The sequence below is a fragment of the Ursus maritimus genome, unplaced genomic scaffold (genome assembly GCF_017311325.1).
Source record: "Ursus maritimus isolate PB19 unplaced genomic scaffold, ASM1731132v1 scaffold_3, whole genome shotgun sequence".
NCBI classification, from domain to species: Eukaryota; Metazoa; Chordata; class Mammalia; order Carnivora; family Ursidae; genus Ursus; species Ursus maritimus.
The window spans coordinates 96614503-96641142 of NW_024425563.1; the positions used below are offsets into that span (position 1 = coordinate 96614503).

The 26640-nt window shown below is 45.8% G+C and overlaps 1 protein-coding gene across 1 annotated transcript in view; it reads left to right on the top strand.

The window, feature by feature from the left end:
- ABCA13 (ATP binding cassette subfamily A member 13) overlaps positions 1-17286 on the top strand; it is a 369975-nt gene extending 352689 nt beyond the window's left edge. The window contains 3 exon segments of the mRNA XM_040644577.1: positions 13438-13543; positions 14718-14855; positions 15709-17286. Of these exon segments, the coding sequence (XP_040500511.1) occupies positions 13438-13543; positions 14718-14855; positions 15709-15804 (340 nt within the window). The 3' untranslated portion in view covers positions 15805-17286.
- Positions 17287-26640: the final 9354 nt, after the last annotated feature.

The window sequence follows — 26640 nt, forward strand, 5'->3', positions numbered from 1 at the left end:
CCCTGAGCAGGGAGCCCAATGTGGGATTCAATCCCAGGACCCTGGGATCATGACCTGAGCCAAAGACAGCCACCCAGGCGCCCCTGATACATGGTTTTGAATGAACTTTTTATAACTGTGTTTGAGGTAGAGGGTTCATCTTCTTTCTTTGCTCTGCTATTCAGCGCTGCCAGCACCATTTGTGGAAAGATTACTCCTTCAATTGAATAGTCTCGGCAACATTGTCAAAAATCAGTTGACCTACAGGTTTATTTCTAGACTCTCAATTGTATTTCATTTCTATATGTTGAACCTTGATGCTAGAAGCACACTGTTTTGATTACTATTGCTTTGTAGTAAGTTTTGAAATCAGGAATTATTAGTCCTCCAACTTTGTTCCTCTTTTTCAAAACTGTTTGGCTGGTCTAGGTCCATTGCAATTCCATATGATGTTGGAGTCAGGTTGTAATTTCTACAAGGAAGTCAGCAGGGATTCTGATAGGGATTGTGTTGAGTCTGTAGATCATGTGAGGAGTATTGCCATCTTAACAGTGTTAAGTCTTCCTATCCATGAACTTGGTATGTTTTCCGTTTATTTTAATCTCCTTTAGTTTCTTTCAACAATGTTTTCTAGTCACAAGTCATGGGTTTTACACTTACTTGGTTACATTTAATACTAAGAATTTCTTCTGATGCTACTATAAATGGAGTTGTTTTCTTAATTTCATTTTTGAATTGTAGAAAGTATGTAGAAATGCAATTCATTTGTGTGTGTGTGTGCATTGATCTTGTGTCTTGTACTCTCGCTGAACTTATTATCTCTAATAGTAGTTAGTGAACTCCTTGGGCATCCCTATATACACTAGCATGCCAAATATAAATATGTTTTTACTTCTTTCTTTCCAATATGGATGCCTTTTATTTCTTTTTCTTACTCTAGGTAGAACCCCCAGTACAATGCTGTGCACGTGGTGTGAGAGTACACACTCATCTTGTCCTGTTTTTAGGAAGAAAGCCCCAGTTTTTCATCATGAAGTATTATGTTATTGATGGGTTTTCCTCAGTGTCCTTTATCAGTTGAACAACTTTTCTTCTATTCCTATTCCTTGAGTGTTTTTATCATTAAAAAGTGTTGGATTTTATTAAATACTTCCTCTGCACCAATTCAGATAATCATGGTGTGTGACATTAGCTGATTTTCAAATGTTAAACCAACCTTGCATCCCTGGGATAAATCCTGCTTGGTCATGAGATAGTTCTCTCTCTCGCTCTCCCTTTTTTATGTTGCCCTATTCAATTTGTTAGTGTTTTGTTGAGCATTTTTGTGTCCGTGTTCATAAGAGATACTGGTCTGTAGTTTTTGTTGGTCACAAGTATTGCTTCCTTTTCTATTTTTTGGAAGAATTTGTAAAGAAGAAATTTCTTCTTTTGGAAGAAATCTTTAAAAATTTTTAAATTGGTATTCGTTTTTCTTAAAATGTTTGTTAGAGTTCACTAGTGAAGCCATTTGGGTCTGGCATTTTCTTTACTAGTAGTTTTTAAATGACTAATTACATCACTTTACTTGCTATAGGTCTATTTATATAGTTTTTGTATCCCTGAGTCAGTTTTAGTAGGTTTTGTCTTTCTAGGAATGTGTCTGTTTCACCTGATTTATATAATACATTGGATTGCAATTGTTCATAGTATTACTCTGTAATCCTTTTTAATTTGGGGAGGTTGATAGTAATGCCTCATCTTTCATTTCTGATTTAGTGATATGAGTCTTTTTTGCTTGGTCAATCTAAGTAAAGGGTTGTCAATCTTGCTGATTATTTTCAAGAACTAGGTTTTTAGTTGTACGGAGTTTATCCATTGCTTTTCTGTTTTCTAGCTCATTAAATTCCACTCTAATATTCATTATTTCCTCCCTTCTTATTTTAATTTTAGTTTGCCCTTCTTTTACCAGTGCTTTAGATGGTAGAATAGGTTATTGTTTTGTGATCTTTCTTATTTTTAAATATAGTTATTTGAAACTGTAAGTCTCCCTCTAACTGCTGCTTTACCTGCACCCCAGACATTTGGTATTTTGAGTTTTCATTTCCATTTATCTCAAAGCAGTTTATAATTTTCCTTGTGACTTTTTCTTTGACTTATTGATTATTTAGGGGATTTTGTTTAATTCATTTGTTAGTTTTCCAAACTTTTTCTGAAACTTACTTCTTATATCATTCCCTCATTATCAGAGAATGTACTTAATATTATTTTTATTTTTTATAATAATTTTTTATTATGTTATGTTAGTCACCATACAGTATATCCTTAGTTTTTGATGTAAAGTTCCATGATTCATTATTTGCATGTAACACCCAGTGTGCCATGCAACACATGTCCTCCTTAATACCTATCACCAGCCTATCCCAATCCCCCACCCCATCCCTCTGAAGCCCTCAGTTTATTTCCCAGAGTCCACAGTCTCTCATGGTTCATTCCCCCTTCTGTTTACCCCCCTTCATTCTTCCCTTTCTTCTCCTACTGATCTTCCTATTTCTTATGTTCCATAAATGAGTGAAACCATATGATAATTGTCTTTCTCTGCTTGACTTATTTCACTTAGCATAATCTCCTCCAGTCCCATCCACGTTGCTGCAAATGTTGTGTAATTGTTCTTTCTGGTAGCTGAGTAATATTCCATTGTATATATGGACCACATCTTCTTAATCCAGTCATCTGTTGAAGGGCATCTCGGATTCTTCCACAATTTGGCTATCGTGGACAATGCTGCTATGAACATTGGGGTGCATATGGCCCTTCTCTTCACTACATCTGTATCTTTGGGGTAAATACCCAGTAGTGCAATTGCTGGATCATAAGGTAGCCAAATTTTAACTTTTTAAGGGAACTCCACACTGTTTTCCAAAGTGGCTGTACCAACTTGCATTCCCACCAACAATGTAAGAGGGATCCCCTTTCTCCACATCCTCTCCAACATTTATTGTTTCCTGCCTTGTCAATTTTTGCCATTCTAACTGGCGTAAAGTGGTATCTCAATGTGGTTTTGATTTGAATTTCCCTGATGGCTGATGATTTTGAACATTTTTTCATGTGTCTGTTAGCCATTTGTATGTCTTCATTGGAAAAGTGTCTGTTCATATATTCTGCCCATTTTTTGATTTGATTATTTGTTTCCTGTGTATTGAGTTTGAGAAGTTCTTTGTAGATCTTGGATACTATTTTTATCCTTTTAAGTTTACTGAAGTTTGTTTTATGGCCTACTGTGTGGTCTATCCTGGAGAATGTTCTGTGCGCACTTGAAAATAATATATATTCTTCTGTTGTTTGGTAGAGGGCTCTGTAGATGCTTTTTAAGTGTTGTTGGCTTATAATGGGTTGTTAAATTGTGCTATTTCCCCGTTAATCTTTTTCCAGGTTGTTCTAGCCAATATTGTTAGTAAATTGTGCATGTCTGCCTTCAGTTCTGTCAGCTTTTTCTTCATGTATTTTTGGTGCTCTGTTCTTACGTACAAATATGAGTATACTTGTTATATTTTCTTGATGGATTAACTTTTTATCACTGTAAGGTCTCCTTTCTCCTTCAGTAAATTTTTTGTTTTAAAGTCTACTTTCCATCATGTTAGTATCGCCATTCCAGCTTTGTTGATGTTGCTGTTTGTTTAACATCTATTTCTATCCTTTTACTTTCAATCTGTCTGTATCTTTGAATTCCAAGCGTGTCTCATATAGGTGGCATAGTTTTGGATCTTTTTTGGTCTAATGATCTCGGCTTTTTATTTGATCATTTAATCCATTCACGTTTAACATTATTGATTGATTATTGATTATTGATAGAGTTGGATTATTATTATTAGTTAGACTTGCCCTTTCACCTTTGGTTTCTATAAGTCTTGTGTTGCTTTTCTTTCATTGTTTCTCTTTTACTGCTTTTTTTTGCATTAAGTGAATATTTTCTAATATTTTCTAATAGCATCTTAATTTCTTAGCCATTTTTCTACTATACCTATGGTTTTGGTTTTGTCCTTAGCGGATGCTCTTGGGGCTTACCATGTACATCCTGACTCATCAGAATTAGCTTTAGAGTTAAGTTAATCTAGTTCCAGTGAGATACGGAAATGATCTGGATCACTTTCCTGCCTCTTGCTGTTATTATGTTAGACACCTAACACTTATCAGTGTTACCGACCCAAGAATAGGTTGCTGTAATTATTACTGCATGTAATTTTTGTCTCTTTTAAAGGAGCTGCTACAAAAAAGGAGAGCAAGTATATATTTATAGCCTTTGTTATATTAACTTCCTTATGTAACATTTCTGGCTCTCGTCTTTTTTTCCTGTGGATCGAAGTTACCATATGGAACCCTTCTCTTCATCGGACACAGCTTTCCTTTCTCTCGGCTCCTTTGGTCTATTACTGGCCAGTTTATTACATTTCTGGATGTCAAAGGCCCAATAATACAGCTGCGTATTGTTAATATAATTGCTTCTACAATCCCCTAAGAGAAGAAAGGAGAGAGGGTGTGTGTTTTTACTGTCTGTTATAATTGCGTAGTTACTTTTACTTGTACTGTTTTTTTTCATGTGGATTTTATTGTCTGGAGGTCCCCTACCTTCAGGTTGAAATAAGTTCTTAGTTCAGTATTTCTTGGATGGTGGGTCTTCCAATTAAAGTCTCTCTATTTCTATCAGGAAATGTTTTTATTTTGCCTTCGTTTTGAAAAATAACATTTCCAGACATAAGATTCTTGGTTGGCAATTTTTTGTTTTCTGTGGGTTTTTTTTTTTTCAAGCACTTTAAATGTTTAAGTGTTATTAAATGGTCACATTTCAATGGCTTCTGGTCTCCAGTATTTCTGATGAGAAGTCAACTGTTAATCTTGTTTACGGTGTCCTACACTTCTCTGAGCCTCTGCCCATTTTTCTTGTCTGTTTTTGGGTCACAGAATCTCTATCTTCGAGCTTACTAATTCTTCCCTTTGCAAAGTCAAACTCTTGAGTCTCTTGAGTGAGTTTTTATTTCAGTTCTATTATTCAACTCCCAAATTTCCATGTGGGTCTTTTTCATAATTTCTGTCTCTTTGCTGCTAGTCTCTAGTTGATGGGACACTATCATCATACCTTCTTTTGGCTTCTTTAATCATGGTTTCTTTTAGTGCTTTTGACATATTTATAATCACTACTTTGTGGTCTTTGTTAGTCCAACATCTGGCTGCTTTCACAAGCAGTTTCTGTTTTGCATTTTTTTTTCTGGCATATGGGTCATTCTTTCCTGTTTCCGTATGTGTCTCATCATTTTTTATCAGAAGCCGGGCATTTTGGCGATGCACTGCAGCAATTCTGGGCACTGGCCTCCCGCCGCTGGGGCTTGCTATGGTTTCCTGCTTGTTTCTGTGTTCAGTGACGATTCAGGTAGTTTTAGTGCAGCCTGTTTCTGCCCCTGCACAGGGTGAATCCTCTGATGATGCTCCCTGGGGGGCTGCCCAGGGTGTGCCCACAGTCACCCGGGGTGATGGTGCTTCGGGCCTGGCTTTCTGCCTCACCTCTTGACCACAGCCAGTGGTTAGCGTCACTGATCTCTGACCGACTGTCCTATTGGTTTCAACAATGTCCTGGGACATAAGTTGCTCCACAGCCTAATCCAATCAAACTAAGGCTTTTATTTTTTTTTTTTTTTAAGGATTTTATGTATTTATGTTCGAGAGAGAGAGTTGGGAAGGGGCAGAGGGAGAGAGACAAAGAATTTCAAGCAGACTCTGTGCTGAGTGTGAAGCCTGATGCAGGGCTCAATCTCATGACCCTGAGATCATGACCTGAGCCAAAACCAAGAGTCAGATGCTTAACAGACTGAGCCACCCGGGCGCCCGTAATTTGGGCTTCTTTGAACTGATGCTTCCTAAGGCCAGTGTTTGAGATTTGCTCTGACACCAGGAAGTCTTCTTCCAATGGTCTCTTTCCTGCAAACCAGCTGGCCTACAGTTTTCCTGTGTCTGCAGTTCATGGACCCATTTCTCCCCCTGGCCTTTCACCACACCCTCTGCTGATTTGAGAGGGCCCTTAGGCTTGAACTTCTCCATGCTTTGCTACAAACAGGGCTGGTCCTTTGGGACGAGATTGGGAATCACCTGCCCTATGGCCTGCTTCTCCTCTAGGGCAGAGTCTCCGAGCCACAGCTGGGCTCTGGAACTGGGCATGGGGACAGAGGTGTGCTTCTCTCTGAGTGACACCTTGTTTAGGAACTGCATGCGTCATGCCCAAGGGCAGACGCGAGCCTCAGGTCCTCTTCAACGTGCTCTCCAGGAGTGGAGCGCCTGCTTCATGGGCCAGAGGAAGGGGCTATCCTTCCTCTCCTTTCCCCAGTTGTCCTAGATGAGAGCCTCTGCCATGCATGAGGGCTGGGCAGAAGAAGGACGCCACAACCTGTTGAACTTTCTGGAATTCAGCTTCAGCAATAGGTACCGGGGGAGGGGGGGCAGGAGGGGAAATGGTGACACTCTGCTCCTGCCAGGAAGAGAACCCTCCAACCAGGAGCCAGGGGACATACTGTGTGTTTTGTAGGCACTGTCTGTAGTGGGGTTTCTGTCTTGCTGGGCTGGGGGTAGCAGGCAGAGAGCAGGTCTCATGTCAGATACCACACAATCTCTCTCCTTAGTCAATTTCACTAGCTTTTTTTTTTTTTTTTTTTTGGGAGAGTGAGAGAGATCATGTACAGGGGCAGAGGAAGGAGCAGACTCCCTGCTGAGCAGGGAGCCCAATCGGGGCTCGATCCCAGGACCCCGAGATCATGACCCGAGCCGAAGGCAGTTGCTCTACCAACTGAGCCACCCAGGCGTCCTCATTTCCAGAGATTTTGAATGGTTGCCTTTGATAATTATTATCATCTTTGGTAAGGAATGGGTTTGTGGAGCTTTTCACACCATCCTGCCAGAAATCCGGCCATCCATTTTCAAAAACATCCATTTGCATCCACTTCATGCTGGTTTCACACCTACACCCAAAATGACTGTGACCTTACGGTGGGGTGTTCACACTGATTGTTCCTGAGGGTTTTTGAAACATCTGGTTTCCTAATGCCCCCGCTCCCCTCCCGCCAGTGTACCTGTTTATAGTTTAATGTTCTTGCTTATAAAAGCATATTGGAGTGATTAAGTGACATTACATGAGGGCAAATACATCTTTTGATGAGACTCCGTCTAGGAAATCCCTCCAACAAATTGCTTGCGGAGAAGCCGGGGAGTCGCCTTACATCCGCACATCCACACAATGTATCGTGAGAAGCTGGTCCCCGTCGGCACGTGCTTTTTATAGATCATCTGGTTTTGATCTGTGGTTCGAGGGATCCAGAGTAACACTAGGAAAATAGTCACCATTTTGAGGATTCATCTTTGGGGTCTGCACTGCCCATGGGAGACTTAGGAAGACCGGTCCGCTTTAATGCCATGAGGGCTGTCAATTCCTGGCAGGTTAGGTTAGGTCACCCGTGTGCCCTTTGCACCTGCAGGGTCCCACCTGCTGTCTGGTGTGGGAGCCAGGTCAGTCCAGCTGTGGCCCCTCTTATTGTCCACAGTGTTGCCAACATCGTTCTCTCAAGTATTCTGTGAACTTAGTCAGTTTCCTGATGTACGTGGGACGTGGAGCCGGGAAGGAGGTCATCACAGAACTTTCCACCTGGCCCACCCCGCACCCTCTACTGCTGCTCTCCTGGCTCCCCGGGCTGCCAATACGTGCCTACCCTCGGGTCCAGCAGGGAAGTCCCAGCCACATTTTGGTGCCAGAGACTTCAGGCTGGAATCTGTGTTATCGAGATGTCTTCTCAACAAGGGGAAGGAGGCTGCTCCTAAGAGTAGTTCCTCTCTGCTAAGAAAACCATTTATTGTTCTTATCCTTCTATTATTATTTTAAAGACTGTGCTACGTGGGGTCCAACTGGAGTCCATCAAGATTATTTGGGAATCCTCTGAAACTGAATGCGGAAAAGCTTTACTCACACGTTCCAAAAGGGCCATCACCCCCAGATCACAGCCCCACAGAGAAGTGTGTTTGCTTGTGTGTCTGCAGCGGAACCTCCCCTCCACCACAGTGCTCTGCGAAGTCGTGCTCTCTGCACGGGGGCAGCTGGGCGGGTGTCTGGCTGTGAAGGTTCCCCGTGCTGATGGTGGTGTGGTCCTCCTCACCCACATCTCACCTGGCAGGGCCTCGGGGCCTCTCTCCGGGCAGCGCTCATCAAGCCAGGAACTAGCAGCCCAGTCTGCTTCTCTGGAATGTTTGCTTAATTACGTTGCTGAGCTCATGGAGACAAACCGGGACGAGACTGGCTGCCTCTGTTCCGCTGCCTCTCCGGGTCCTGTGGGTGTGACACCAGCTGGGTGGCTGCCTCTCACAACAGCGAGAGCCCCAGTGTTGGCCACATTATGACGTCTGATGTGGCAAGACATCAGTTAGCTGCTAGAAACTTCCCTACCCTTCTCATAACTTACGCCACCCCAGATGGATGGACACCGAACTCCCAGAAATTCCATTCTCTTTGATAATCAGGAGTTGGATTTTATTTCCTTTAGGAAAATGTGCTACCTCGTAGGACTTTAATTTTTTTAAAAGATTTTATCTATTTCTTTGAGAGAGAGAGAGAGTACAAGCAGGGGGGAGCCACAGGCAGAAAGGGAGAAGCAGGCTCCCCGCTGAGCAGGGAGCCTGACGCAGGACTCGATCCCAGGGCTCCAGGATCATGACCTAAGCCAAAAGTAGACGCTTAACTGATGGAGCCCCCATAGGATTTTCATGTTAGGGTCTGTGTTCTCTTACAGAGATTTAACGGGGCCGTGCTTGGAGCCCTAGAGAAGGATAAGATCACAGGAGTTCCTTCTTGTTTGTTTTCTGTTTGTTTCCAGATTGCTTATGTGGCTTTTGGAAACACAGAAAGAAAATACTAATTGGAAATTGACCCAATGTGCTCATTGAAATAATTTGGGTAGCTGTCTTCTAGACCCTTGCTTTTATGCAGGAGGATTATTACCTATTGGGGAACTTTTGTTATTCTGTTAATCAGAATCACATAAATAACTCGTTTCAACAAGGAAGAAGTTTTCTGGATCCTTCTGTGTTAAGCAGGCATGTCTTCCATTACTGAGAATGGAAATCATGGTGTGGGGATTTCAGCTTCATGGGTAATGGCTCCATTTCTATTCCAACGTTCTTTTCAGAAATGAAAAGGGAAATAAGGAAGAAATGCCTATTTGTCAGGATTGGGAGATCTAGACAATCACTCATATATTGTCGGCTTTACAAAAGGTGTGGTTTATCTACCTAGATTCTGGGGTCTTTCTGAAATGAAGGAAGATGTTCAGCGATCATGAAAACACTCAGGAGACCAAATAAGAGAGCCAGTCTTACAGCTGTAACCTCAGCCCCGTCTGCGGGACTTGTTTGTCGGGCGAAATGCTACCATGCTGAAGATGAGGCCACTTGTCTACCCCTCCTGCTGATGTGGCTCTTGCTGCATGCTTCCAGACGATCCCTTCCAATTATTCCAGGAAGAAAGGAAAAAGCGATGGAAATGTATAGTACATTTGGCTGTTGGGTGAAGAGAGCAATACCGATGTTACGACATCAGACTCTAACAAGGGACTTCATGCATTCGTTAATTCATTGAACAGAAACTGGGCTCCCGGCCTCAGGGAGCTCTGCTGTGACAGCTGATGGACAAGAGGGATGCGTGCACCCCTGGGTGCACAAGGGAAGGGCGACCCGATCCCCTAGGAGCTCAACGGGGCCTTTGGCTGGTGGAGTCATTTAGGAAAGGCACACCCTGGCCAGAGAGGGGAGGTTTCATGGACAGAGGTGTGTCGACGCAGGCCAAGCTTCTCTTTACTGTGAGGCCGTGTCATCAACCCATCCAGATCTTTCTCTTAAACTCAGAAATCTGTGGAAGTTCTTTGCCAGGACCGTTCGTCCCCTGGGAGGAGTGCTGGTGTCAGCTGCCGAACACTGCTCCTAATTTATTTGTCAGACGCTGTCTTCATGCAGATGCCTTCGATTGGCTCCCCTTGCAGCCATTCCGATCGGCACAGGCAGTGATTAGAATGTTTTCTGGACCAAACTTGACTGGGGCTGGAGTAAGAAAGGCCACCGTGATGAAGAGACAGGGTTTCAGGGTAAGACGGCTCGCTGCCCGTCTCTGCCAGAACGAGCTGTGTGACAACGAGCAGTCTCCCAACTCTTTGGGTTTCCAAGTCCCACATCTTCTAAAGAAGTGCCATCTGTTGTGTTCTGGGCACACGGTGGCTGTGCAAGCACAACAGGGTACTTGGCGTGAAAGTGGAGCTACAAAGAACGCAGGTGTGTGGACCGTGACACAGGACCCCGGCCCATGCCAGGTTGGCGCTCTGCTGACCGGGGTTGGGGCTGTGCCGTCCTCCATTCCTGGCCGCTGTGTCCCCTTGAGCACGTCACCTGACCTCCTCTCTATCCCATTTCACTTTTGTAAAATAGGGACAGATGTAGCCACATCGGGGTCCTTGGGGACGAAATGGAGCAACAGTGCTCAGTGCCTCACGATGGAACCCGTGTGCCCAGTGCTCTCGGCTTCCTCTGTGGGCAGGATCACCTCGCGGACCCTGACGAGGTGACGAGGAAGCTTCTAGCTCAGTCAGGTGCTCACACAGCTGTCCGCCTCCCACCCTCCTCGCTCGCTCACTGGACTCGGACGTCTGGCTCCTGAACCTGCGTGTGCGTGTCTGTTACCCACCGGCACACTGTTTGCTCTTGTATTTCAACACTGGTTACATGTATTACACTTGGTGTCTATGAACCAAAGTGTATCACAAACAGCGGCCAAACGCATAAGTGTTACAGGCACCTTTGCCAGCCGATAACGGGCTTTATTTCTCTTTCTGTGACCATGCGCGTGACGCGGACACGATGCTGAGCCACGTCGGACCGATGACCACATATGTAAACGAAGGACCTTTGGCCGCTTTGAAAGCTTTTAGACTGGAAAGCACACAAATCAAATACATCCCTTGTGGAACTTAGGTCGTTGGCATAAATGTGTAGGTTATAGGCAGAAAGGAGAAAGTAAAGACAAGGTCAATTAGATTCTCGCATCATAAATGAATTCGCTGATCTACAAAGATTCTCCTAGTATTTGAAGATGACCTCCTTCTGTTACTTTCTGTCCAGGAGTCTTGACGACTCCAGAGAGATCCCGAGACACTTGCCAGCCTATCTCAGGAACATTTTCTTGTGGGGGTTTTTTCTTTCCTTAAAGTGCTTCATATTTCACATCGTCTAGAGTAAAGCCGGAAGTGGCTTAGATCTGATGAAACTTCATTTTGAAAGAATTTTCAATATTATTAGGTATATGTGCATAGTGAGAATTTATTAGATAGCGATTAGAATTTATTTAGCATGAGTTTTTCAAAATGCGTTAGCAAAGTAGGCCCACGGGGCTGCGGTTTGTGCTAATGGTGCACGTGGACCCTGGCGTGAGTGGAAGAGTGAGGTCCTCTGTGCGCACCGTCCCCTCCCACCTTTGTGCTTAATGTCGTACGCGCTTCAGATCCACATTCTCATTGGTTCGTCTGCTTTCATCTGTGTTTCCCGAAGAAACGTGAACTTCCTCACGCCAAAGTGTTCTTCCATTTGGATTGTATCCTGCACAGAAACTCAATTGGACTGGGTATCTGTTTACTTACTTGCTCCGTGCCAGACACGGCCCCGGAGGGTTTCCAAGGAAATCATTCAGTTGTCTGGCACCCTTATCAGACGCACATGGCTCCCGGGTCCCACATCTGGTATGTGGAGGGAGGGGGTGCATTCCAACCTGGCCGGCCATCCGGGCCCAGCGTCGGCAGCACAGACGCCGTTAGACATAACGGCTGCCAGACCAGAAACACGCTCTGTGCTCATCTGTGCCCCCAGGATGCAACTTCACGTGCAGACAGGACCCACGGCTCGGCGAACCCATGTGCCTGCAGCCGTCCGGACCTCAGTGTCTTCCCCACATGAGACGTGGGAACACACCCCCAGGAGGGAGGCTGTGGTGAAGACGGGGTGGGATGGGCCGGGTTAGTGGGCAACACAGCGTGGGACCCCTGCTCCTGAGCAGAGGAGTGTCCAAGACGCACACCTCCTTCAGAAACCCTTCCAGGCAGCTCAGGAGAAGCGCCAGGATGCTTTTCTGCCTGTTTTCATCCATATTTTATCAACATCCTCAACAACCTCTCAGCTGCAAGTGGATCCGAGACCATCAGCCCCGAAGGACGGGAGATGTTGGGGCCACACTCCCATCTTGGGGGAAATTTGAAATCAGAGCAGGAGCAGGGAGTCAGAACCCGGACTAGGATCTCGGGATGCTTCAAGTCAATGAGCGAAGTCACATTATCTCAGTCCTCCTTCTGCACCAGATACATTCGCCTGAAGAAAAGTGATTGGACCGTCAACGTGTGAAATGTTTAAGTAAATGAGGTGCTTATAAAGGTCTGGGCATGCCTTCTGTTCTTTCCATTCATTCGTTCATTCAACTCCCAGTTATTAGTTCTAGGTACTTAGGAGAGATATATCAATGAGCAAAATCGACACAGACTGCTGTCATCATGATGTGTTCATGTCTTTGTTTTTATTCTCACGGATCTTTATTGAGATGCTATTATGTGCTCAGCACCATGGGATGGGCGGTTTTTAGAAACCCCTTAAATTCTTGCAGGTGACTCTTTGAGATCACTCTGTGGTGTGGCCATCACCTCAGGCGTGGTCGTCCGGTCACCGGGGAAGCTGCCGTGCACAGCTCCACAGTGTGGGGGGCTGCACCTCCCAGACCAGCTTTCCCCGTGGTCACCGCACTGCAGGGTCAGGGTACAGATAGGAGAATTGCTTTACGCGATGAAGAAGCAGACGCCTGGCTCATTACTTCTGCGCTCCCTGTCACCTCTCCCCTGCCACACTTAATCATCATGGACCTGGGAGCCACAGTGCTTCTCAGGGTCGGTCCATGGCCCGGCTCCGGCTTCTCGAACTCAGCACATTGCTTCACGTTCGATTTCAGCTTCCCTCTTTTACTGAATAGGGATTGATGCCAGGGTTTGCTGATTTTGCGCTTAAAGATAAGTCAGCATCTGGTGATGGGTAGTAAGGAGGGCACGTATTGCATGGTGCACTGGGTGTTATACGCAACTAATGAATCATCGAACTTTACGTCAAAATATAAATAAAAATAAAAAATTAAAAAAAAATAAACGTTATATAAGTAAAACTAAAAAAAAAAAAGATAAGTCAGCGTCTGGGTCAATGGATTACAGAAAACCGCATAACTGAGTTTCAATTGACTTCTGAGTGTTATATTTTTGAAAATGCAGACTCTTGCGTCGATTTGGAATAGTTTTCCTTTACTGTATCCCTACGGAAATGGACTTAGAATTTCCCCCTCTTAGTCCAAATAGTTGTAACCGTGTTTTGGTGTCATTTGACTTCCAGGTTTGGTGATGGTTACTCAGTGAAGATTTGGCTCTGTCAGGAAACGAATCTGCATGGCGCGGTTTCTGACTGCTTGAAGCTCCATTTTCCAGGGATCCAGTTTAAGGTAGCGCTGAAATTCTGCATTCCTTCTTTGTTTTCAGCCTGAGAAATCGGATAAGTGTGTTTGTCTTTTTCCCTATTTTTTCTGCACTGTTAGGAGATCCTGCCTACGGTCTGGGCCTGGTTGCAAAGCGTAGCTCCCCCCCCTCCCCGAAACAGCATGGCCAGTGGATATCGCTTGGCCTCTGTGAAGGATGACAAGCCTGTCTGGCCACTTTGTGGGGTGTCCTGGGGCAGACCGTGGTTACGTACCCCGCACTCCCCATGGGCACAGCCCCCTTGCATGGCTTGTTTTGTTCTAGGTGGGAGATTGCAAAAGGTAATGCCTTCCAGACATTGGCTGTGGGGCTTCTAGACTTGGTGGTTGCAGCATTATTTTACAAAGAGCGCCCTGTGCTTGGGACCCCTAATCCTTTATAACTTGATGCAAAGTGTGATGCCTGGACTAGCAGCATCTCCATCCCCGGGGAGCTGGTTCCACCTGCAGGACCTCAAGCCACCCTACTGAATCCAAATCCGCATTGAAGGAGGTGACCAGGCGATGTCTATGCACGTTAACATTTTGGAAGCACCATCTACAATAGCTTTTAACTACACGATTCTAGTTTATCATAAATAGGGTCTCGTCTGTAAAGTAGCTATCGCCTATTTCAACAAGAGTCACTGAGTAAAAACCCATGGACAAGAAGCACACTCTACAAGACCAGGCGTTCGTGCTCAGGTCCTGCTCCAGATGTCCCATAACATGCTTGCTGTTAGCCCCTTTGCACCTGTGAAAATGAGGATGGGAACATTTCCTCTCTTACCACGAGTTGCTCGCTGGCTCCTGGTGAGGACAACAGGGAGCTCTGCTCAAGACCCAGCGGGGTTCAGGGGCATCTCCTTCCTCCGTGCTGACTTCCTCCTTCTCAGCAGGGCGAGGCGCCTTCTTACCCCCAGGGAGGGCTTCCCCACGCTGTGGCGGGGCAGGGGGCGTACGAGGGGCAAAACAGCCACTCAGCCTTGAGGGGACCCCGTCCCCCGTACACGTGCGCTGGAGACTCTCAGAACCGACCCGCCCTCCAGCTGCCACTCAGGTGTGTGGTTTGAGAAAACGATGATTTATGTATCAGGTAAGCGCAGCGTTCCTGTGTGATAATCACGTGATACAATTCACTATTTGTTGTTTCGGCTTTTAGGGGCAGCGCCTTAATTTACTGGAATATCACGTGCCGAAGCAATGGCAGTGCTTAGCGGACCTGTTCCGAGTTCTAGAGAACAATAAGAGCTTGCTGAATATCAAACATTACTCCATTACCCAAACCACTCTGGAACAGGTATGGTACCTTGAACGCCTGGGCAGGTGGCATTTCGGTGTGTGCTCGAAGCCTCCCCCGGCCGCCTTTAAACTAGCCAGATGACTTCTTGAGGTCGTCCTTTCTTTAAATGAATCGCTGGTTTTACTGAATAGGATGGTGAGTGTCAGGAGGTTTGCTTCTTGTCAGCAAGAAGCCACTCAAGGTACGTCATCGGTAGGGCTCCCATTTGTCCACAGTTACGTGGGGTGTTCACTGGGCAAGTCAGGCCCCTTTAACCTTCCCTTCTTCGTTGTACTCATCCCCCAAAATGTCTAAGGGCAGTGCAGCATAGCTGAGCCATAGCTGACTTTGGGAAGCAGAGAGCTTGGTTTACGAGTACCAGGATGTAGAGTGAAATCCCACCTTCCTTCTTTTTTTTTTTTTTAAAGATTTTATTATTTTATTTATTCGACAGAGATAGAGACAGCCAGCGAGAGAGGGAACACAAGCAGGGGGAGTGGGAGAGGAAGAAGCAGGCTCCTAGCGGAGGAGCCTGACGTGGGGCTCGATCCCATAACGCCGGGACCACGCCCTGAGCTGAAGGCAGACGCTTAACCGCTGTGCCACCCAGGCGCCCCCCCACCTTCCTTCTTAAGCCCTGCTCAGGGCATCCCAAATTTCCAGGTGGTTTAGCCATCATCCCTGCATCGAGCTGCGTCCTCGAAGGATTACGTGTTTATGGCGGTTTCCGAGGGGGTGGTATGAATGAAAGCCTCGTGGTTTTTTAGGAAAGTTGGGCAGCACTTTGAGGTGATGTCCCTTCTTAAAATAGTAGAGAAGAGATGGTCTGATGTCCTTACAGCTTAACAGTGATTTTCATCATTTCGCTCAGGTATTTATTAATTTCGCTACTGAGCCACAGAAGTCTTCACAGTCCACCGTGGCTGCGCCTCGTGGCTCTTACCAGCCACCCCACCTGCCGATCTGAGCACTGAAGGGGACGTTGCTGAGAGGAGTAATGCCTTGGCTTTTGTTACAATTCATCCTCAAAGGTCAAAGGAGCCCGCTCGCCTTGGAGGAGCTGGGAGTCAGGCTCCTGGTGGCCAAATCCTTCCTCTCCTTCATTTCCTCTTGAAAGTGTTTGTTCCCTAATAATCAGCAACCTGGAAGATTGTTTCCTGTAGATTTTTGGGGAGTTCCTCCCATGTGGCTAACCCTTTGTCAAGCCAAGGAGGGGCCAACTTCTTCATGACGGGCATGAATGAACCCAGAGTCCAACCTGAGACGTTTTGGGGTTGTCAGAGACTGTCCGTTCCCGAACATTTTGCTGTACTTTGAAGGAAACTGAGGCAGCCAAGGCTAGTCACTTTCCTAACTGATTTGTTTAGGAAATAGTACTTCAGACTGTTTTCCGTTTCTGTCCTCTTTCATCACGAGATATGCTCACGTGTGTCTGAATAAAAGGTCGAGGATTTAAACACCCATTTTTTGGAATACTGGATATTATATGGGATGACATGTAAAAATTGCCATTTTTTCTGTACAAAAGATATTTCTTAAAAAAATAGGAGTTAAGGAGCTTTTCAGTGAATGCTTTAGCAAAATTAAGTAAATTAAACTGGGTACTCTATGTCATTTATAAAAGTTTTGCCAAAATTTCACAGATTTTAAATATGGGGGGTATGGAAAGAAATAGAATGTGGATGTATTTTCTTTTTCTTAATTTCTCAGTTTTCTCAAGGCCTCCCGGTATGCTGAGGTACATTCTAGTTTTAAAGCCAATGCCGTAAATGATCTAGTTATTTCTAATTTTACCAGCAAAATCAGTATGATAAGAATAAGTAAACATCAACTTTCAAGCGCTTTAAAATTTTCTAACAATTCTGCCATTCTCAGAATTACTGTGCTAGTATTTTCGGATATAAAGCACCGTGATGCGGCTTCAAAGGGCTGTAGACACTTGATAGCAAAACGTGTGCAGTCCTTTCGTCCACTACGGAAAATAGTTTCTAGCCAGACATTTCTGAGCTTCGAGATACTTCTCAACCCTCTCTGAATAGCATTTTCCTCAGATCTCCATGGAGGCCTGGGTTAATTTCATTTTAAAATTTGATTATCCAGTGAAATGTTTGAGGAATAGTAGCCTGTGGCCAAAGGGAAACACTTTCCCATCGCATTTCTTTACTAATGCACGATTTCACTAAGATCTGTCTTTCCTGATATCACTCGATACTGGAGATATTTTTAACTTGTCAGGATTCAGCCAATCATGGAGAGTTTTGCTGAATGATTTGGGGTTTCTTACAGTTTAGGGTTTAGAATTCCCCCCCTCGGTTCTAACAGTCTCACTGTCAAAATGGAAAATGTCATCCTTTGTGCTGATTGTTGTTGAATCGATCCATAAAACCTGTGACACGAGAATGTGTTTATACTGCGATGAATAAATGAGATGTGCTTTGATTGAACCTGATTCTTGGAATGAACGTGGCTATTTTCTTGCATCGTTAGGGATCCCATTTAACCGAGCGAGGGAGGAAATGCACCTACTCAAATCTTTTAAATCTTGAAAAGGTTGCAGTGGGATCGAGCTTCAGTCTGTGATGTTCTGCTCATAGAGATTCTTTTCCACCCCTTGAGCCGCTGTATTCTTGAAGGGTGTGTTTCCAGGCAGGCCTTTGAACAATAAACAGGAAGAAAAAAGAGACTCACTTTGTGAAAACGCCATATCCCAGAAGACTGGACAGGAAAGGTCAAATCTTATGTTAGTGTTGAAAATGTCATTGCATTTATAAGTCATGCAGATATTTTATGCCTTTGGAGTTAAACATTTGTCTTAAGACCTTTGGGCTTATGGTCACACAACTGAGACTTTTAAACAAACTGTCTTCTTTTGAAAGCATTCCGAGTAGAGTCCTTCATAAGACCAAGATCATTGTGATTATTCGAGTCCAGCAATCCAGCTTTTATCGTACGGTTTATCTTTACCTGGATATTTAAACAGAGGATGTATGAAAGCCCTCATGCAAAATCGGGATTGGAGAAAGCAAACAAGAGGTGTGTTTTTAGAACCGTAAACAGTGGGGGACTTAAGGTTAGAGTCGGCTTCGTTCAGTGGATGTTGAATGTTGAACCGAGACACAGCACAACACGATCTCTCCAAAACCTTTCACGAAATATACTTCCCCCACCCCCGCTATTTGGTGTTCGTGAGTATGACATGAATACTTTAGCTTAATCACAAATTTCCACACACACCCCCCATTGGGGGATATAGACATTTAAAATTTTCAGCCTGGTTTGGGCCTGTTTTTGTCTTTGGCTTTGCTGTGGTGTGTTGGAGTATTTCAGGTCGGTGATGATTGGGGGATGGTATGCTGATGGCCTTACAACCTGGTTTCGCATCCTCGAGCAAATCACAGCCACACACACACACACACACACACACACACACACACACACGTTCATCCTTTCGATTCACACTATTGAGCCCATTCTATGTACATAAATAGATGGTTGGTACAGTAAACATGAGGGTACGAGACCCAACAGGTGAAGGACTGCCAGTCCATGTCCTTGAGAAGAGTGCAGTGAGGCGGGGAAGGCAAGGTGGGATCTGCAGGCCACAGCACTGCCTGCTCTGGGGCCACGCAGTGGTCCTTCTAACCCAGAGTGCAGGAACCAGCTTCATGGAATAGTTACCACCTGGGTGGGCCATCACAGATGGAGAAGTGGGAACAAAGGGAATATCAGAGCAAATGAACAATTTTCCATGAGCAATGGATATTTCCCCACTATTCTGGCAGAAGCTGATACAGCGGCTCCACAGAGATCAAAAACCCAGCTCTGCCATCTTTAGAATTTCCCTTATATGCCAAAGTGGCTGCTGGAGCGCCAGCTATCATAATATTCAAAGCAGAAAACACACTGGATTAAGGGGAGAAGAAAGCACACCGTTTAAAGAGGTCTCCTGGCAATCTATCCCACGTACTCGGGCTTATAGGACACTGTCATGCAGTTTTAGCCAGTCCCTAAAATGAAACGAGAGTTCCAATTCTATATAAGAACAACATGGGTGCTGGAGGGACAGCCAGCCATCTCTACTGTAGGAACACAGAACAAGTTGTGTGCCATTTGCTTGAGAATAGAATAAAATCAATTTGGGGCATGTTGAGTAAACCAACTAAGGGCAAATGATGGGACTATCTTTGGGCAGTCCAGGTTCTGAAGATTATGTCTGTTTTCAGAGTTAAAGTAGTGTGTTAAGATCCACAGGTCAGATGCCATCTGTATTTATAAAGATATTGTCAAGTGAAATGCAGTAGCTAAGGGGGAGAAAGAAGTTTATGGATATTTTCCATTTGGACTTAATAAATAGCCCTGCCACTTACTCACTGTGGGAATTCCTATAAGAGTTTGAAGAGATAATTTTTTTCCCCTGCTGGAAAGGGTTTCAAATTGCCGAAAGAAGTCAGAAGCATTTTTTCTTACTTACTTGCTTTGCTTGTCATTGTAAAAGAAACACTTCACCACCTTATCAGTGAATCCATCACATTTTTCTTTACATGTGAGTGTTTTAAGGAAAAATGGGGTCCACTGAGTGAAATGTACATCTCAAACCCAGGAAGATTCGTCGCTTAAAAGACACATCTAGAAATGTCAGGAGCGTATCTTCCTTTTAAATAGAAGGGAATGTTGTGAACACCGTGTTTGCTGTGGCTTTTACATCTCATGCATGTGGTTTGTCTTGCTGAGTTTCACCTGTTACAAATGGTGGTGTTATATCACCTGGTTTGTGGTTTTCTCCTTGAGAAACTGGGTAAGAGGCTTCAGATCAGCCTTCATGGGGCGTCATGGTCGTGATGCGTCATTGGGTACCATACTTGTCCCACTTGCACACTGGGGCGTGCTCTGCCCAAGTGTAGTCATGGGAAGACTTCTTTTGCCCTGATGAGAATTTAACTGAATTAGGATTACAGATGAAGGCAAAACAGCAGTCCAGGGGTAGTACACCGGCTGGGTATCAGGAGACCCAGCTTGACTTCCAGCTCGAGTGGGATCTTCTCCACTGAAACCTTAAGCTTCTGTTTTCTTCACTTTTTTTTTTTTAAAGATTTTATTTATTTATTCGACAGCGATAGAGACAGCCAGCGAGAGACGGAACACAAGCAGGGGGAGTGGGAGAGGAAGAAGCAGGCTCATAGCAGAGGAGCCTGATGTGGGGCTCGATCCCAGAACGCCGGGATCATGCCCTGAGCCAAAGGCAGACGCTTAACCACTGTGCCACCCAGGCGCCCCTGTTTTCTTCACTTTTATGATCAGAATGAGATCTCTAAACAGCTTAGTGAAATCAGCAAACCTCCACAGGGAGTACATGAGTATACAACATTGGCAAAGAAAGCAGAACCAATCTACCAATAGAAATGGGGTATAAGAGAATAATACAAAAAAACTTTATGTGGATTATTTCAAGACAGAGGAAATAGACGAGAATTTTTTGGAAACCATTAATGATCAAGATTATGTCAAGAAAACATTAGCCACATGAGAAAATGAATTTGGTAACCATCGGTCATCACCCTGCCTTTAACTTACCCCAAGACAAGGGACCCAGATGTCTTTATGAGTCATGCCAAAGGAAATAAACTCTATGTTCTACAACTATTTTAGGAAATAAGGAAAGAAATGCTATCAATTTCATTTTATGATGTTACTATAACCTTGGCACAAAAAGTTCTCCAAGAACAGAGGCAAAGCAAGTATGGAGCAACTTCATGTATGAACACAGATGCAGAAATATGGGTAAATGGACCTCAGTAGTGTGTAGAATAGGGCTTAAAATCAGTACGATTTATCTAAGGATTGCAGTGGTGGTTCAAAATGAGAAACTGAATGCAACCCTCTGCATTCCAAGGTAAGAATGTGAATTGTCTAAAAAATAGAAAAAATATTTCATGAAATATATACAATATATTAGGAAACTAATATATGTTAAAATGAACATTGCAAGTGCATTTCCATAATCTGATCGAATATATCTAATCCTATGTCTGAAATGTTACAAGCTGACCTGTGTGGCTTTGTGTAAATACACTATCCCTCTCCCGGGGACTTTTCCCTACGGACCCTTTCTCTCTTCTTCCTCTCTCTTGGCACTGGGTCCTTTTCAACATTTAAGAGGCCCTGACTGTCTCATTTTATGAAATAGCCTGTCAGTGGCTGCAGTCCCCCAGTCCCCTTTGCCCCTGGCCCGCGGGCCAGAGTCCCCCTTGGACCTGCGCTGCCCCCTTCCCGCTGCTCCCGCCTGCTGCACTCGGGACACGGCTTGTTTGTGCCACTAGAACACCTGGCTGAGACCAGCAAGGGTCCACACAGCTAGGAGGGGACTCACATCTGTTGCTGGCTTCCGCACCTGCTCATTCACCGTCCTGTGAAAGGCTCTGCGAGGTTCCACCAGACCGCAGTCATGCTGCAGTGCTCCCACCTGACCACGTGCCTCCCTTGAGTCCTGCCTGCCAACCACCTACTTTCTGCATTCGTGGTGGCTGATAGGATGGAAACTCAGTGCTGTCGGAGTAATGCAGAGCATCGGTACTGACGCCTGGACGCCCAGACTCACTGCCCTGCACGTGCTTCTCCCCTCAGCGGCTCGTGCTGCGTTAGCCCTCTTTGCGTGCTTGAAATGAACCCCTGCTGCCGGGGATCTGTACGCGGGAGTCCCTCTGCTTGCCACCTTGTCCCCTCCATGGGTCAGCCTGAGTGCAGACCTTTCTGGATGCTTCTCTGTACACTGAGTCCCAGGTCCCTCCCTCCACGATCCCTGACATTGCAACTGTGTAATCATCTCCTTCCCAACAAGCGCCATCGGGACAATGTCACTTGTGAGCCATTATTTGACCAAGCTTATCTCCCCCACTGAATTGTGATTGCCACCAGGCCAGTGGCGTGGCGTGTGTATGCGTGCATGTGTGTGTTTCCTTTCGCCGTTGGATTCCTGATGTCCGGCACCAGACGAGCGATCCCTGGATAGTTGTTGAGTTGAGGATTCCATGAAAGAGTGAACGGCCATCGATTCGCCCTCAGAATAACCAGGCTGCTCCAGACCTCTGAGCCATGGCTGGTAAGGATGTGAAGCCAGTGGAAAAAGCACAGAGCAAAGCAAGGAGTACTTACAAAGCGGCGTTTGAGCCGATGTGGGAGCAGGGCGTTCAGTGCTGCCAGGAAAGGCACGGAGGTCTGCCGGCACCTGGCCGGCCTGAGAGGAAGCAGGTGCGACAGGAGGGGAAGGCGGGTGAGCTGGGGTCTGGGCGGGCGCTCTGAATGCAGGACCAGCGCGGACCCCACGCGTCCAGGCAGACACGGCAGCTGGAAGCAGGGGTGTGCCCTGCGAGGCCTGTTGTTCAGGACGAGAGCCTGCCCGGTCACCTTCCCAGCCCTCATCTCCTGCTTGCTTCATGGAAGTGGCCCTGACCGGACTCCTGGACAGCAGTCCTGCCACCACCATGGGCCTCCCTTTGGCGGCTGTTTTCCAGAATCACGCTGACCCACGAAGGCCTTTCTCATCCTCTGCTGACCCCCAGTCCCTTCCACCTCCTCTTTTCAGTCCAGGGAATGACCAGCCCCACCCCCCGGCCACCTCCAACCACGACCCTGAGGGCTGCTCTTGCACACCTGTGCGCTTACTCTCCCACCTTCCAGAACCTCCTTTCCAAGACACGTCAATTACTATTTGCTCTCTTAATTCTTCTTTGAACCTCCCCTGGCCGGGTCAGAGTCAACCGTGCCCACCTCTGAGTGTTTGGATTCCTACACCTTCCTTTTTGTTAAAAAAACATCTTTATATCATTTTCCTTCTATGGAGCGACTTTTTTTGAAAATCATTTCAGAATCAGGGACGCCTGTGGGCTCAGTCGGTGAAGCGTCTGCCTTCGGCTCAGGTCATGATGTCAGGGTCCTGGGATCGAGTCCCGCATCAGGCTCCCTGCTCAGCGGGGAGGCTGCTTCTCCCTCTGCCCCTCCCCCCTGCTCACACATGCACGCTCTCTCTCTCAAATAAATAAAATCTTTTAAAAAATCATCTCAGAAGCAGACACATCATGGTAGTCCTGATATCGGAGCCAGAATGAGTGTTCTTACGCATATTTGAATGAACAGACCGAGAGGTGGAGGACGTGGGCAGGACCCACATTGCCCTTCAGTCTGCATCTTCACTGTTAGCGGACACACGGGAAGTTCAGCCGTAAGAGGGCGAGATCACTCAGAGCAGACCATGCCTTAGCTTTGGGTGAGGCTCCGCGGTTCTCAGCTGTGTCTGCTGCCCCTGGTCTCGGGGAAGCCCCGGGCTGGTTGTAAATATCTGTGCGCGAGCCCGCAGCTGCCCATGACACCCGAGTCCTTGTCGTCTGGAAAGTCTGCTCTTCTAGAGTGAGCAAGGCCACCCCGACCCTCCTGTGTTGTCCCCGGAAACCCTCACCCGCTCACTGCCTTCTTAGAGACACAAGTGCATTGTTAGAGGCTTGAAACATGGATACGTTTTCTTTCAAGTGATTCAAAGTGAAAAATGCAGAATTACTTTCCCCCCCTGTGGCCAAGTTCCGGGTCCCAGGTGTGCAACGGTTGTTAATGGGATCACCAAGACACATCAGCCATGCATCAACTAAATTTAATCTCTTTCAAGCAAGTTGGTAACAAAATCCCCCTCTTTTTTAATGACAGAGAGAGGGCAAGCAGGGAAGGCAGAGGGAGAGGGAGAGAGAGATTCTTTTTTAAAAAATATTTTTTATTTATTTGACAGAGAGACACAGTGAGAGAGGGAACACAAGCAGGGGGAGTGGGAGAGGTTCTCGAGAAGCAGGCTTCCCGCCGAGCAGGGATCCCAATGTGGGGCTCGATCCCAGGACCCTGGGATCATGACCTGAGTCGAAGGCAGATGCTTAAGGACTGAGCCACCCAGGTGCCCCAAGAGAGAGATTCTTTTTTTTTTTAAATATTTTATTTATTTATTTGACAGAGATAGAGACAGCCAGCGAGAGAGGGAACACAAGCAGGGGGAGTGGGAGAGGAAGAAGCAGGCTCCTAGCGGAGAAGCCTGATGTGGGGCTCGATCCCGGAATGCCAGGATCACGCCCTGAGCTGAAGGCAGACGCTTAACGACTGCGCCACCCAGGCGCCCCCCAAGAGAGAGATTCTTAAGCAGACTCCATGCCCAGTGCAGAGCCCCTACTCAGGGCTCAATCCCAGGACCCTGAGATCATGACCTGAGCCAACATCTAGAGTCAGACGCTTAACTGAGTCACCCAGATGCCCAGTAACAAAGATCTTAATAGGACTTTGGCATCTTTGGGGAAGGGAGCGCATTGTCCATCAGATAAAAGCAGAGAATGCCATTATTACGGATGACAATAATAGGTCCCGTGGTTGTGGAAAACAGACACTCAGTCCTGACATTTTAAGGGTGATTGTCACACAGCCATGCAAGACACGACAGACCTGGGGTTGGGCACAGTGCGTCCTGGGAGAGGTGTCCTCCAGGCTCAGAGGGTGGCTGCTGGGGCAGGGCAGCCCCTGTCTGCAAAGCCAGAGGTCCACACAGGGGGATTGAGAGAAATGAGGGTGCCCTGGCAGCCCCGGGGGGCCCAGCGGTGTGCAGGAACCACTCCACATGAGACACCTGTCACCCTGGAATCACCCGATTGGTGCTTGCATTGGCTCTGGGGTGGAGGGAACCAGGACCTGGATCTCAGGAGAACTTACGAGAGCATGGAATTTATGACAGTGGAAGAGTAGAGACACAGGTGCCGGGAGCCCAGCGGGCCTTTCTTAGACAAGTTTTGTTTCTGGATTTTTCTTCTTAGGTCTCAACTTTTCTTCTTTCTTCATCCTGCTATTGCCCTCCAGATTCCTACAGGTCTCCCGTCCGGTTTCCCAGCTCACCCCTTACCTTCCCTCCAGTCTTCAACATAGAAAACACAAACAGCAACTCCCTGCGTGGTTCTCATCGGACGCTGCGGGCGAACATCGAAGCACCATGACACGAAAGAATGAATGATTCTCAGTGTGGGGTGAGCAGCCCTCTGCTTCCCAACAGGGGCCCGAGGCTGCCTCTGGGCAGCTCGCCTGTTGTCCTTGGGCATTGGAAAGACCTTTCATGAGGCCAGAATGCCCTTACTGGTGGTAGCCACCCAAACCAATGCACAGAAAATACCACCAGAGCACCTTGCTCAGCAGTGGAAAGACAGTAGAAAAATAAGGCTTTCAGACAGACATTCAAAAGAAGGAAACGGAACCACTTTCTTTCACTATACACAAAAATAAACTCAAAATGGATTAAGGACCTACATATGAGACCTGAAACCACAAAAGTCCCAGAAGAGAGAACAGGCAGTAATTTCTCTGACATCGGCTGTAGAAACTTCTTTCTAGATATGTCTCCTGAGGCAAGGGAAACAAAAGCAAGAATAAACTATTGGGACTACATCAAAATAAAAAGCTTCTGCACAGGGACGCCTGGGTGGCTCCTTTGGTTAAGCATCTGACTCTCGATTTTGGCTCCGGCCGTGATCTCAAGGTTGTGAGATCAAGTCCGGAGTTGGGTTCTGTGCTCAGCATGGAGTCTGCTTGAGGATTCTCTCTCTCCTTCTCCCTCCTCCCCTCTCCCCACTCTCTCTCTCTTTAAAATAGTTTTTTTTAAAGCCTCTGTGTAGTGAAGGAAACAATCAACAAAACTAAAAGGCATCCTATGGAATGGGAGAAGATATTTGCAAATGACATATCTGATAAAAGGTTAGTATCCCAAATCTATGAAGAACTTATAGAAGTCAACACCCCCAAACCAAACAATCCAATTTAAAAAATGGGCAGAAGGCATTTCTCCAGAGAAGACATGCAGATGCCAACAGACACATGAAAAGATGCTCAACATCACTCAGCATCAGGGAAATGCAGATCGAAAGCACAATGAGACACCACCTCACACCTGTCAGAATGGCTGAAATTAACAACACAAGAAACAACAGGTGTTGGCGAGTATGCGGAGAAAGGGGACCCTCATGCACTGTTGGTGGGAATGCAAACTGGTGCAGACACCCTGGAAACCAGTATGGAGGTTCGCCAAAAAGTTAAAGTTAAAAATAGAACTGCTCTCTGATCTAGTAATTCTACTACTGGGAAGTCACCCAAAGATACAGAAACACTAATTCAAAGGGATACATGCACCCCTATGTTTATAGCAGTATTTACATCAGCCAAGATACGCAGGTAACCAAGTGTCCATTGACTGATGAATGAATAAAGAGGTGAGATACACACACACGCACACACACACACACACACACACACACACACAAAGGAATATTATTCACCCAGGAAAAGAATGAAATCTTGCCATTTGCAATGACATGGGTGGAGCTAGAGGCTATTATGCTAAGTGAAATAAGTCAGTCAGAGAAAGACAAATACCATATAATTTCACCATATGTGGAATTTAAGAAAAAAACAAATAAGTATAAAGGGAAAAAAGAGGGGGAGAGAGACAAACCAAGAAATAGACTCTTAAGTCTAGAGAACACACTGATGGTCACCAGAGGGGAGGTGGGTAGGGGGTTGGGGGGAAACGGGTGATGGGGATTAATCAGTACATTTATAATGATGAAATGAAATGAAATAAAATAATTCAAAAATTAATCATGGCCAATGAAAGCTTCCCCAAGGACTGACATGTAAGCCTCTCCCCCAAGCAGGGAAAAAAGAGAAAAATAGGGTTTTAGAGCTGGTCAGGGCCATATGTCTTGGTCTTAGGGCTTCTGTAACAAAAACACTACAAATTAAA